Here is a 14,468-nt window from a genome sequence, read left to right as displayed (position 1 = left end):
AGGTAAACGGCACATCTGTGTAACAGAGCACTCAGAGCACGTTATTTTCTAGACCTTGAAAGTACATTTTACTTGGCGGTCAATGGGACAGTCACAAGCCACTTGGTTTTCATCCAAAATATCTTAAATTATCTTCTGAAGACGAACAAAGCTTTTACGTGTTTGGAACGAAAAGGGTAATTGATCAGTGACAGAATTTATTTTAGGGGTGGAATATCCCTTTAAAGTCAGTGCTTCTGAGAAAGCGCAGCTGAACTGTGTCTCCACTGTTGTTATGTCTTAACTTGATATATAACACCCGGAAAGATTAGCTCTTATTTTAGACCAAATCTGACAAGCACTACAGATAATTCCAACGGGTTCACAAACCTCACTCATAATTATTTCTAAACAATAAGTACATCCTTCATAAAAGCAGTTTCCAAGCAACAGTTAAAAACTGTCACACTTGCACCCACAGCATCTGAATTTAAATCTGAGCAGGAAGGGGAAACAAACTGCGCTCTGTACTGAGTCAGATGCAATATCTTATTCTGACCCTGACAGACTTTGGTATGACGAAAAAAGAAATCCTTATCTGCTTCCGTTTTCCTGTTTGTTAGACTACACTGGAGAAAATGAAATCGGTACCTAAGGTAATCCTTCAGATGAATGCATCGGTTACAGAGGCCCCTAGGTGGTAATATTCCAGCCATTTTGATTAACAGTTTATTCCCAAAGCTCCATCCTCGTGGTACAGCAAAGTTGACGTTCAATACTGACTTAGGACCACTTAAATTCAGATAAATAAGACTCTGAAAAAACAAACTGGTCCTAAATAAGCATAAATTCAAAAAAGGCTACATATCTGTCACATGACATTACAGCGGTTCCTCTGCAATGCCCCTTGGAGACGGATAGACGTGTGGTTCGGACGCAGTCCTCGTGCCACGGCTATTCCCAGGAGCTCTTTGAAGAGCAGAAGCACATGCCAGTTATACTTAGCAGAGCACTCAACATAGCCACACTTCCAGGTTTTTTTCACCAGTACAGACACGGCCCTGCGCTGGGTGAACCGATGCCGCTGAAGGTCCCGCTTACTGCCAACCACCAGGATGGGCACCTCACTACTGCTGCCCACTCTTATGAAGAGACACAGAAAGAGATGAGAGAGGGGAGGCAGGTGAGATGACAGGGGAGAACAGCAATAAAAAAAAAAAGAGGTTTAACAGGAATTAGCATGGAAAACAAAGCGATCCCATGAGTATCAAGCAGTTTCTTACGTGACATTAATGCTGGACATAATATCTTTAGCAAACATGCAAAGACAAACACACACATAAAAAGGCCCCTCAGCTCTTTGACACGCTCTAAAAAAAGGCACTGAGCTCATAATTTGTGTTGGAGAACGCGTGATGTGTGTCCTTTCTCAGCGCTTGGCTGTGCTTGAAGGTCACACACACACAATGACGAATTACAGCGTTTCATGTTCAGGGGCTTCGTGGCAAGTGTGTGTGTGTGTCTGTGCATTTTGCTAATCTGAAAAAAGTGCAATTAATTTAATTGCCAATTCACTGTTGCACAAGGAGCTCAAATTAAAATGCGAGGTTTCATTTATTCGCTTAGAAAATGTCAAGTGTAACATACCCTGGTTGAATATGCAGCTATTAAATAAATGTCTGGCCAATTAATATAGTATCGACTATATTTACATGATAGCAAATTAACAAGGGCTCCATGCATACACAAATGACATATCATAAATATTTAAAACCTCTCTTTTAACAAGTTAAATTTAATTGAGGACCCAAGGGTATTCCACGTTATTCATTTTAATATTAAAAAGCAAACTACTGCTATTATTCTGATTCAACTCATTTCAAATCTGTCAGATGTCGAGGATTTATGCTATTATATATTTGTGCTCAATATACGTATAGAGAGAGAAAGAAAGAAAAGAATGTGCAAGTAATTTCAGCATAAAAGAGGTGAATAATCCGTCAAGGAAACCAATACCATTATGTTTAATAAGCCTATACCAGTCCCTCATTCTTGTGTCTGGGTTCTTGTGTCATGTTTTACACTGATTTATCCCCCTTTCATACAGTTTATCTGTTCTCTCTCAGTATGGCTTCCCCTGTATACCCTCTCACTATCTCTTAAACCTTTCAAGCCCGTGTTTAGTCAAAGAACGTTTTGTAAAACTTTCTTCTACAACAGCTGCCTCTTTTATCTCCCCCTCTGCATGTGTACGCAGTCTACATTCAATATTCCACCACATCAAACATCTCCATGCAATCTGAACTGAATACAGCGATCATTAAAATGAAAGGACTTTTTACACTAAGACCGAGGTGTCCTCAAAGCAGTGAAAACGTGAGATGCATTAAAGCAGAAGTGTGATGTTGTGGGCGGAGAAAAGGGCTAAAGGTGGAGACTGCAGATCATTTTCTGTCATTCGTTCTGTTCACATTAGACCTTTATGCAAATACGTGATGCTGCATGCAATCTATGGTGCGCAAGACCTGCATATGTAAAGGATTTTCTAACTGGCATCTATTATATTCTTATCAGCTGTAGTAAATGGTGACAGTGTCTATGCTCTGTAACTGTCACTCATCCATATTCTCAAATGTCACCTCATTATCTCAGCATCAACCGGGAAAGCAAGGGCCAACTGTTATTAAAAACATCAAAACCAATCAGTAGTTTGTCAGTGCAGCTGATACAGTCACATTAATCAGTGCTGCTGTGCCTTGTGAGCTGGGAACCACAGTTGGTCGCATTCTAACAACAATAGAAGTAATGTTAAACATTTGCTTTTATTTGATCTATTATAGCACAATAATCATTCTCTATTATTCTTTGAGGTGGGTCAGTTCTGAATGAGTGAGCTCTTTCGTACCTGCTATCCACAATTTGCTGTCGGATCATCTTGACGTACTCAAAGCTCTCCACACAGCAGATGTCATAGACCAGAATGTATGCTTTGCGCCATGGACCCTCTGCACCGAGCATCCAGCCACTCCTGATAGAAACGAGCAGACAGACAAAAGCACTTCATCAGATGACCACTGACTGATTATTTGTTTATTTGTGATGAGAGGAGGCCAATGTACAATTAATGTAGGAAAATAACTTCCCATCAGATATAAAACGCTACTGCAATATTTTACAATGTTGCATTTTGGTTGTAATTAAGTTATGTGGCGGTACGAAAACATTTAAAGGTCAAGAAAACATGATTGTGTGCAACCTAGACATAATGTGTACATTGCATTACATATTTTACATTAAAAAAATTATTTTCTATAACACCTACTCAAGTAGGTTTAGCATACATCATATTATATATATATATATATATATATATATATATATATATATATATATATATATATATATATATATATATATATATATCAATCATGTGATTTTTTTAAGTGCCCCTATTATGCCATTTTAAGGCTCCTAATATTGTTTTGGAAGTCTCATTTAATAGGTTTACATGCATGCAAGGTGAACAAACATGCATTTAATATCACCTAATTTTCCAGCAATTTTTTTAAACACATTTAGGTCAAAGCAGTTCTACAATTCAGCCTCTCTAAACCCCTCCTTTCTGTGAGCCTACTCTGCTCTGATTGGTCTATCATCTACAGCAGTCATCAGTAAATTTATGTGTTTGTGGGGTCAAGTTTGGGGATTTACCAATTTGCAGATTGTCTACATTTACATGCAGTTAAATTACACACTAAATGAAAGACAATACTGGAAATGGCATAACAGGCAAAAAAATTCCATAATAATATAATAACTGATGCAGAATTTCTGATTACAAAAAAAGAATAGAATAGAAAAAATAAAGAATGTAGGCTTTTAAAACCTTTAATTAATTATATATACTGGTGACCATAGGTCAATATAACCAAACATATCATTTTAATTAGAGAAAACAAACGAATAAAGAAAATAGCACAATATACTGTATGTGATATCACTTGTCTTTGTAACACAAATTTCTTTCTCCCCAATGTAATTTCTCTACTCCATCCAAGGTACTGAGTACAACACATGCACTTGTTATTTGTATGCTAGTTCAATAGACTGGGGAGAAACATGAGGTTACAGCCCATGAATAGTAATGATTTACCTACAGTAATTACACAACAGCACTGAATGGTGGACATCTGAAAGAGGCAGCGAGCAAATTTTTTCAGCCGTGACACACTGACCTCATCTCCTCTCTCCTCCTCCCCACTCTGCTTTTCTCAGAAGAGCTCATATGATATGAACTGAATATCAATTCCAGCATTCAGATGTGGTATGTCAAGTCATAACACGACATTAAATATTATTGTATTTTTGAAGTTGTGTTTGGTTATATATATATATATATATATATATATATATATATATATATATATATATATATATATATATTTTTTTTTTATTTTTTTTTTTTTTTTACTCAAATAATATGGGAACATGATCGCATTTTCATTTAATGTTGAATTTAAATGCTGCTTTCAATGCCAAAGACTAATAAGTGTAATTTTAACTAATAATATCTTGTAAAAGCACTATGGAAAGTTAAACTTACTACAGTAAGTTCTTATATTATATACAGGGAAAAACTGTAAATCGTTTAACCAGACATTTAAATGTAATTTTACAGTAGAATGTTGTTAACTGTATATTTTTTTATTAAATAAATCAATGTATAATTTACAGTCAAACCTGTAAAATGATATTCCCTGCATGACACTCCACATTTGAAAGTATTTTGCTTGAATAATCATGTTTTTTAACGGGTTTTTGTAATGAGTTACGTACATTTGGACTTAACGCTACATCTTCAGTTGTTTAATGAATGTTCATTGCATTTTTAAGTGTTTTGTTTTTGCATGAATGACTTCTATATATGCATTGTACTTTTGCTTGTGGTGAAGTTAGTAATGAGATTTGATTCTTCATGTGGCTTTCTATTTTACCAGCTGCATTATTATGGTGGTTGCCAGTATGCCAAACAGTGTGCATTTTACAAAATTTTGTTTGTAAAATATAGTTTAATACTATAAAACTGACAGTTTTTGGCCATAAATGTGTTTACGTTTTTTTTTTTTTTTTTTTTTATAAATTATTCTGGCAATCACAGCTGCCAAAATTGTTTTGTAAAAACTACAGTATTTTTAAAAAAAAAAAAATGCTGCAAGTGTGTCTTCACTGGCTTCATAGGACTAACCACAGCACATCCCTAATAACTAAACTATAAATATTCAGTGATTGAACCAGATAGAGCTTGCATGCGGAAAAAATTCCAGTGGATCTTGTTTAACTGCCATATTGATTGTGATCTGCATTTGTGTTGAGGACAGGAGAAAGATGAGAGTGAGAGAAGCAAGTCAAATTGAAGCCATTCGTCACAAGCTGATCTTGCTTGTAAAGAAAATCGATGTCAACTGTAGCAAAGACAGTGGTTACACATTCATCTTGGCAGAGGAATAATTACCTTCATCCTCTAGTGATGTTGAAAAAGCAGTCCGCTGCTGATATTTCACACTCAGAGATGACTACAGTGATTCTGCACGGAGATTCACTCGTGCACGCCGCACATTAGTGTAATAATAAAAAGCAATCAGGTGTGCAGAAAACGCTTTGACATATTGTAGATTATTATAATGTAAACCGATAAGGGAGGAAGGACATTTAAAGGGATAGTTGTTACCTGATCTCATGGGATAAACATACCTACTTTTTAGCGAGACACAAAATACGCACCAATAAGTACATTTTGCTGCAGTTTCCGAAAGAAATGAACACTTTTACTCCCTTTCACACAATTGAACGTTAGCATCCACACGTATCCATCTTCATCTATGGGATTTCATCTGTGTAAAAGGTAGATTAAATGGCACCGCTGCATCAATAAATAAATTTCGGATATTTAGCACAATAAAACACACAGCTTGTACCTATTTTAACGTGATAAAAACATGCCAGGGATCAAGTACTGAACTTTTGTTTTAGTGCAACTCATTGGACATTTCTCTTTGAAACTGCGCGGTTGCTCGCAAGGTGTAACAGTCAGCGCTGCACAAAAAGTGCACAGAGGTACGTATTTTCGAACGAGCCCAGGTTGATAGCTGACTCTTTTGAACACAAAAGAAGGTGTCTGGAATGATGGGTTCAAAACCGACTATTGTTATAAAGACAGAAAACACTAAGGCACATTTTTGGGACAAAATATAGCTTTCTGCATTCCCACCACACTCTCCAAATTCTGACAGATCGGCTATAATAAAAAAAAATAGAAGGGGGTAGAGTCTGTGTGTTTGGGTTTAAACAGTCCTTAGTTGCTGAATAGGAAGTCTTTTTCCCTTTTTCAATTTTCTGCACATCAAAAGCAGACGCTTTTGCCCTCCGCTGGGAAATCTGACGTTTCTCAGACCTTATTAAGCACAAACTCAACATTCTATGAGATTTTATGGAGTTCTAGCTCAGTGATCAGTGGTAGATTGAAGCAATTATCTGCAGCGGTTTTCAGTATTAACTATGGTGCTAGAGCGCAAGACAAATTTCAGTCAATTAAACATGAGCCTCAAAGCTTTGGTCTTTTCTGCTGAGCACTGTTCTTACATAAACGCTCCCTCAGTGTGCCTGTTAGATGTTTCAGATGCTCTGCCATCCCCGTGAAAGCTAAAAATAGAAGCTTTCTCTCTCTCTCTCCTTGTCAAGCCTCAGTTCTGTTCCTCCCTGTGAGTGTGAGTTAGAGAGAGGACACGTTCAGATTCACTTTCATCATAATTCAACATCCTCCTCTGGGCAAGGAAGGTATCCACTTTAAGCAAAAATATCTTTGGAAATGTGGAGGACGTCCACCAGAAATTGCTGAATGGGAAGCTGTGCTGCTGAAAGCTGCCAAGAGTGTTCACAAATAAATGTGATCTGATCCACGCGTATGTTTGATGTTCTGCTGATTGGATGGCGTGGACGGACACTATTGTTAGGCTAAAACAGGAGCAGGAAGGGAACTCCATTTAGCACCACAAAGAGCACCATCACTTGGATAATTCTCTGATAGTTCTTTCTCGAAATGTCTGTCTTTCTATAGTTTTCTCTGACATTTTGAAGGATGTTTGATAAGACAAACTTTAATTCTATTGAATATGATTCAAAATATTTTTTTACACTGAAATTGATCAAATATTAATATATTTCTCAGCTTTAAAATAAAAATACATATTTGTAATATTGTACAGTATATATATATATATATATATATATATATATATATATATATATATATATATATATATATATATATATATATATTCTTTAAATATATAAACATTTAAAAATACAGAAATTTCATATTTTAAAATTTATTCCTTTGATGAAAGCTAAATTTTCAATTGTTACTGCAGGCTTAAGTGTCACTTCATCCTTCATAAATCATTATGCTAATTTATTTTTAGAATTATCAGTGTGGAAAACGGTTGCCAAATATATTGGAACCTGTGAATCTTTTTTTCTAGGTTTCTAATGAATAACAAGTTAGAAAGAAAAGCATTGATTAAAAATAGAAATCCTTTGTTACAATGTACACCTGTTGTTATATTTTTTTCAGTAATTTAAAACATCCTTGGAGAATAAAAGTATTAAATTATTTAAAAAAAACAAAGCATAAAGTTTACAAACCCCAAATCTTTGAACAATAATATATATTATTAACCATTCTAATGTAAATAAATGCTATCCAATTTTAACCTTTTATTGATCTAAGAATCCTGAAAAAAATGTATCACATGTTCCAAAACAATATTAAGCAGCACAACAAAGACAATAAATCAGCATACTGAAATAATTTATGAAGGATCATGTGACACTGAAGACAGGTGTCATGATGCTGAAAATTCAGCTTTGTAAAAAAGGAATAAATGATGTTTTAACATATATTAATATAGAAAACAGTCATTTTAAATTGAAATAATATTTTTTGGTTAAAATAAATGCAGCCTTGACGAGCAGAAACATCTTAATTTTTTTTAAAACCATTATATAACATGACAAAACACATTAATTCAATGAAAATGAATAAAAAAATATATATAAAAAATGTTTGAATAAAGCAGTACACCAAAATGCTTTCTGTCTTGCCTAATGCATTGCATTCGTTTTACATAATACTGCTCAATATTTCTCTCTAAGCCACCTGTTCATTCACGACTAAAGGCAAAACAAAATCATTCTTTCAGCACAGCATTCATTCATCTGTGAAACAGTCAGGTGCTAGAGGTGCCAAATGTAGATGTGGAAATAATCCAGAAAAGCACTAAGTCAAATAACTGCATGTCTCAGTTAAATCATTACACGCCTGCAAACTAAACCGCTTGTTCATTATGCATCATCTTCATTTCTGGCTCGGCCCCTGATAACTGATGGTATAATTACTAAATTATATTTCTTAATTATTCTAAGGTGCACGGCTAGATTTATTGTGTTGGTTTCTTTTTTACTACTAGCTGACAATGTGATGTATGACGATGAATTTCAAATTAGAGACGATACTTTTCAGGCGTGAAAAAAAAAATTATGAGAACATCTGTCCTCGAGACAGCCCGGGTTCTGAATGGCGTTTGTTGTCTAAACGGCATTAGATCAATTTAATGTCATCTCAAAAGCTTGAGAAGGGTCACTCACGGAAATATTTCATTCCAGTTCATGGGATTTTTTGTACGTTTATTGAAAGAACGTAAAAAAAAAAGGCTGTTAAAGCTGTGTGTCTTTGTGACCCTTCACTGGTTGGAACACAGCCACTTTTGCAGCTGATAAGCGTGATAGATTGATCAGTTTATTTAGGTAAGTAACAAACTGATTCTTCACGTAACAACTCGCGCTTGTTGGGTGAAAGCAGAGAACCAGAGCTGATTCCACTGGCTAAAAGAACAACCAAAATCTGCCACAAGCACATTCTCTCCTCAGCTAGCGGTGAGAAACATAGTCGAGGAGGAAGTGCATGGCTCTGGGCAAAGCGAATTCTATCACATTCTGGGGACCATTACATGATCAAGCAACTGCTGTAGACGCGGGGGAACGTGTCACTGAGCCCTCTGTTGTCATAATTGAGAGAGAACAAGAGCGGGAAAGAGAGGCTGGCAGAAACAGGAAATCCTGAATCATGCTGGCTTTTGATCTGCTCCATCTGCCGTGGCATCATGTGAACAAACTGCGACATTCAGTCACCAAAGTTGCCAAGCAGTCAAAGATTATTATTCACAGTTGTCTGTACGACGAGTATCGGTGGGAGCTGAGCGATATTGCTGCATTTTGCATTTTAGTGCACAGAGGTATCCACCATATTTTTCAATGTGGAAGGAAGCTGTTCTCTTCCGGGTCATTAGCCGCCGAAGGGAAATGAAGATAAGAGTAACAAAACCAATGTCATCATGAGATATATGGTAAGACATGCATACACATATCAGGCGGCATATTGCACTGCTAAAAATAGATCGAAGCAGATGACACCGGAAGCGAAGCCTATTCAATTTACAAACGGCTCCTTATGGAAAAATAAGGTGGAGAGAGTACAGGAGACATTCCGTGATGCATTATGGGGAGACGTTGTTATTTAGCAGGTTTAGCATGGAATATGAAATATAAGCAAGAGATGTTGAATGTAGAGTTTGAAATATTAATATCAGTGTTTTTTACACTGATTAGTTATTAGTAATGATTTTCTAAATAAATATTTTTTTTCTGGAAATGAATAAACATAAAATAACATAAAACATAAAATTAAAAGATTTAAAAATGAAAATAGAACAATATAATATAATTGAATAAAAACAACATATTTAACCTGCATTAATAAAATTTATATATAAACTTATTGTTTTATTTTTTTTTTATTCAGACATTATGTTACTTCAGAATTTTCTGATCATTGGGCAAGCGTGCGTTTATCTGCAGAATGTTGTTGGTTGTAAGCAGGAGCAAACCAGCCAAAACGGTCCTAAATCAGAGGAAACTCAAATGTAACTGAATTAAGTTTAATGGTGCACCACTTGCTTTTTATATTTATATAATTTCTAATGAAACTGAACTCTCCTTCCAAACGCTTTTATTAGCATTTGCGCTGCTTTTTGTATCCATGAATTTGCTACACTTTTATCTCTACAGCCATTTAAAATCACGTTTGATTTCGATCACTTTGAACTTTTGGGTTATTTCTTCTTTCATCAGCAAAGTCTGCATGCGACACCAGCGCCTGTCAAAAGAAGCCAGAAGCATTTTAATAAAGACGCATCTACACACACACACACACACCTTCTCCACCATGCGCTCCAGCCAGCCATGCTCTAAAGGGAGCTAAATGGCATTTAGCTGCAGCGTGCTCCGGCTCAATTAGATTGCAGTGTCTCAATGCGCTCCGAGCGCTGAAATATACCCCCCCTTTCCCTCCCTCCGTACCTCAGCACAGCTTCTTCATGATTTTTACATCCCGTTTTGCTGACGTGACATCAGAAACGCTGACACCTCTCTGCGAGGACGTCACGACACCACCGTAACAGAGCAACCCTTACTTATTTCTCCATTCAGTAATAACGTTTGTTTGCGGTGTCAACTCTGTTCGGTAACACACAACCTGGCAACAGTCGACACAATCACTTGTTGCTGAGGCGACCTTGGCGGTCTCTGTCTGGAGTGGGTCTTTAAGCTGCGTGAAGTGGTCACGATGCAGGGAATTCACTCCGAAATGCTGCCGGGGAAAATAAATGCGAGAAAACAGCTCGATTTTTTTTTTTTTTTTTTTTTTTTTACATTCTGAAGCCATGACGGACCTGAAGGGAATTTTGTTGAATTAGATCTCATTCCAGGAAAAGGCAGGGTTCTGGGTTTTCTGCCGTTTGCTCTCACAGGTTCCTGATCGGCCCCCGTCTTGCATGCAAATGCTCCGAGTGTATTAGGAGGTGAGCTGAAATTATTTGTCTGGATTTGTCAGGATTTGCGAGGATCTAGCATTGTGCTGCTCTGGCACAGTGGCACTTCTCGGATTCGTAATTAGTCTTGTAAATGGCTTCGGGATAAATCAAAATGCCTGCAAAACGAATGCGTTTAAGTCTAATGTAATTCTTGAGAGAGCAAATTGATTATGTTTACCTTGTTATAGAATCTACCTTCCTGCGGAGGTGATTTTCTGCTCCAGTGAAACAGCTAATAAAGCCTTTTTGTGTTTGTGTGAATATCACAGACAGACAGTTTGCTAACTAAACAAACTAAACCGGTGACAGAGGTAGATCTCTGCGCAATACATTGCAGGTATTTCATGTAGCGCTTGACTGACAGTATATGGTGGTGGTTTCGACAGGAAACTCATCTGATGCAAGAACACCTGGGGTTGTTGTAGTAAAGTTGCTAACAGCATATGTAGCTACGCCGCTTTCTTAACAGAACCGATGTTTTGGGGTCTTGGGTTATTCCAGAACATTGGAAATTTGAGGAGCTGGCCACAAGAATAATTGGAAAGGTGCTTGAAATGCCAGGACTGTTAGACAGAATAAGAGGAAGAGTAATAGTGTGTGTGACGGAGAGAGAGAGAGAAGAGAGAGAGAGAAGAGAGAGATGAGGGGGAGATACAGAGAAGCGACTGAGAGGTGGGGGAGAGAACGAAATATTTGCTAGAGGGAGGATACAGAAAACAAGCTTACAGATGCTCAGTTCAAGCCATGTCGCCATAGCAACTACTCCAAATGAGATCTTTTTTTTTTCTAGAGGAAAGCCCCTCTCTCCTGAAGCAATGCACTATCATTCCTCGGGAATCTCAGGCTATTAATGGATCTGTTCAAGATTCAGTTCAGCTGCAATGATAAAAGTTCACAAGAACATGCTTTCTTTTTTTTTTCTTTTACCAGGATTGGAAAAGTGTGAATTTGATTAATGACAGTTTGGATGCAAGGTCAAATCGATGGTTTACAAAAAAAAAAAAAAAAAAAAAAAAAAGGTCCTGAACCTACATTACAGCAATCGCTAAGATTATACACATTTGCATAAATGGTGGATGCATTTAACGAGACAATAGTTGAAAACTACTTTAAATATGTATTTGTTTTGGTACAATCACCGTATAACTTATTCAACAACACGTAGCCTACTTTTACAGTAAAATATTTCACTTAGGTTGTTAGATCGGGGTATATACATTCGCGTTTTATCGCTTTACTTTTCATGCGTTTTGTTGTAATGTGGCGCGCGCACTGTGTCACTGTAGCCTGACGTACCTGACTTGGGCTTGAAGGAAAGGAGGAAATTGGCGGGACGTCCAAAACCTTCAGGTCGTACATAACACCGTTAAGAATGACCGAGGGTCTGTACACGTATCGCGTTTGGGTTGGGGTGTAAGCCTCCGAGAAGTCATTGTAAATAAACTGCCGGATGATAGAAGTTTTCCCGACTCCAGGCGCTCCGATGACGGCGATGCTCAGCGTCTCCACCATCCCGCGCCGATCAGGACCGCCGGCGAACACTAGCGAGCAAGAAGACACTTGGAAAACTGCTCAACAAATCAAAACAATAACCCGAATTGCGAGCGTGCGTCTTTTTTTTCGTGCTCAAATCGGGAGGACGCACTTCGCGGACGCTCAAATAAATAAGAGTTCGTTCACAGATCTTCTTTCTTTTGATGCATTTCGTTACCTCTTTTGGTTAAGCGTACTGTTAGCAACGTGCGTTAACGAACCAACTTCATTCACTGCGGCAGTTGCGCTGTCTTTTCTGCATTCCATTGGGGAACCGTCCTCAACGCTCCACAGTCAGCCCACAGTATTCCTACACACGGCTCTTGCGCTCAAAACCCGTCATTTTCCGACAGCACCCATTCGGCAGCCCTCGGCATAACGCGTGCTCATCGATCTCGAGGTTACCGTTGACCCTTTCTCCTCGTAACCTCTCGTAGCTTCCCTCATCGTCTCGGCGGTGCGTGCTGCGCGCTCACCTCGCCGTACGCCAAATGCAGTCTGCGCAAAGGTCCATCGTTAAGCTCCGTGATTATAGGTGGACTGTATCCGCACAGACCCCTCGTTGTCGTTGAAGCCGCTGCACGCGAAGCCGTCTCCTGTCCTTGCTGCGCGGTTTTAAGCGCTGCTCCTCCGCGCGCACTCATGTGGTTCTGCTTGGCGCGCGCGGATTCATGACTGTTTTTATTAGGCTCGCGCTGTTTACCGGCTATAAACAGCTCGAAAAGGTCACCATTATGGGAGGAATACAAGGCGAAAATATAATGGAGCGCTCGTCTATCCATCTCAAGCATTAATGAGGATCGCCGCTTAACAAACAAACGAAAGTATTGATATTTAGTAGGACACCGGCGCACAGATTACGATGCGTACAATTAAAGTAGCCTACAAGATAGCCAGCAGGATAAAGTTTCAAAGAATAAAATTTTTGGTTGCCATAGTCAAGTCAAAAAAAGTCAAGTCAAGTCAAAGATTTCCCATTTCATCATCACTATTGCCATTCCCATTCCATTCTACGCTGTAATTCCACTCCGGGTTTTTCAATCGCCACTCCTCACAGAGAAACCCTCTCCAATTGATTCTCAAGAGTTTCAAAAAGAGCTTCTCAGTATCTTACAAACCCGCTAACCAGAAGAATGAGTGGATCTAGACACAGAACAGTAGGTACTAACTTCTGCTTTTAGATTTAATGGCCATCTGCAGCAATAGTGTCTCTAATCCAGAGCTTTTAATTTCTCCATTCTCATTTGGATAATAGAAGTGCTGTGCTAAATAGCATGGACTGTAATCTTATCTAATGATATCTGGATTACTAACCTGCAATACATTCATCCATTTCGATTTACAAGAAAGATTAATTGCTCTAGGTTTTTGTCCTCTCGGTCCACATCTAATATTATTACATATTTTTAACCTGACAGTCGGGAGGAGACATGTCTTGGATGGTCAGTGCACACACAACTCTACAGTAGTTATTAAACATCAATCATGAATGCTATAGCATTTAAACGTAGCTTTCAATTGCCAGGCCAAGTTCATTACTATGAGCAATAGATTACAACCCAAGCCTCTTGTCTTCTTTGCTTAGATTACTTGCCATCAGTTTCAAAATTGAGCTTCTGGCTTGGCGTATGATTGCACTTCCACTGAATTATATGGTCGGATACACATGCGGCCCCTAGCTCCTTTAATACTCTACTTTACACTGTAATTTCATCATAACAGTACAGTCAACACAGCAGAGAGGAGACTGCGCTTAAACATGAGCTCAGCAAGGATTCATACCGCACTGACCAAAAAGGGATATGTCCCTCATAGCTTCCCGAAAGAACATGCAAAAAAAACCTACCAAGAGCTACTTTACACAACCAATTATGAGAAATCACAGACTTCTGTTTTAGTGAAGGACTGGATGATGCATGCCAGCAAACAATAATAAATGGCATTCCCTGAAACCTTTGCAACACCAGCTTA

The 14,468-nt window shown here is 38.0% G+C and overlaps 1 protein-coding gene across 1 annotated transcript; it reads right to left on the bottom strand.

Annotated features, from left to right (window-relative positions):
• Positions 1-374: 374 nt before the first annotated feature.
• Positions 375-13,434, bottom strand: rasl10a (RAS-like, family 10, member A). Its single transcript, XM_043238395.1, is given in 4 exon segments — positions 375-1,121; positions 2,885-2,971; positions 2,973-3,007; positions 12,261-13,434. Coding segments are annotated over 4 exon segments (609 nt in total). The 5' UTR covers positions 12,477-13,434; the 3' UTR covers positions 375-850.
• Between the last annotated feature and the right edge of the window lie 1,034 nt (positions 13,435-14,468).

Source organism: Puntigrus tetrazona, chromosome 5, assembly GCF_018831695.1.
Source record: "Puntigrus tetrazona isolate hp1 chromosome 5, ASM1883169v1, whole genome shotgun sequence".
Classification (NCBI taxonomy): Eukaryota; Metazoa; Chordata; class Actinopteri; order Cypriniformes; family Cyprinidae; genus Puntigrus; species Puntigrus tetrazona.
This window is presented reverse-complemented; position numbering and strand designations above follow the sequence as displayed.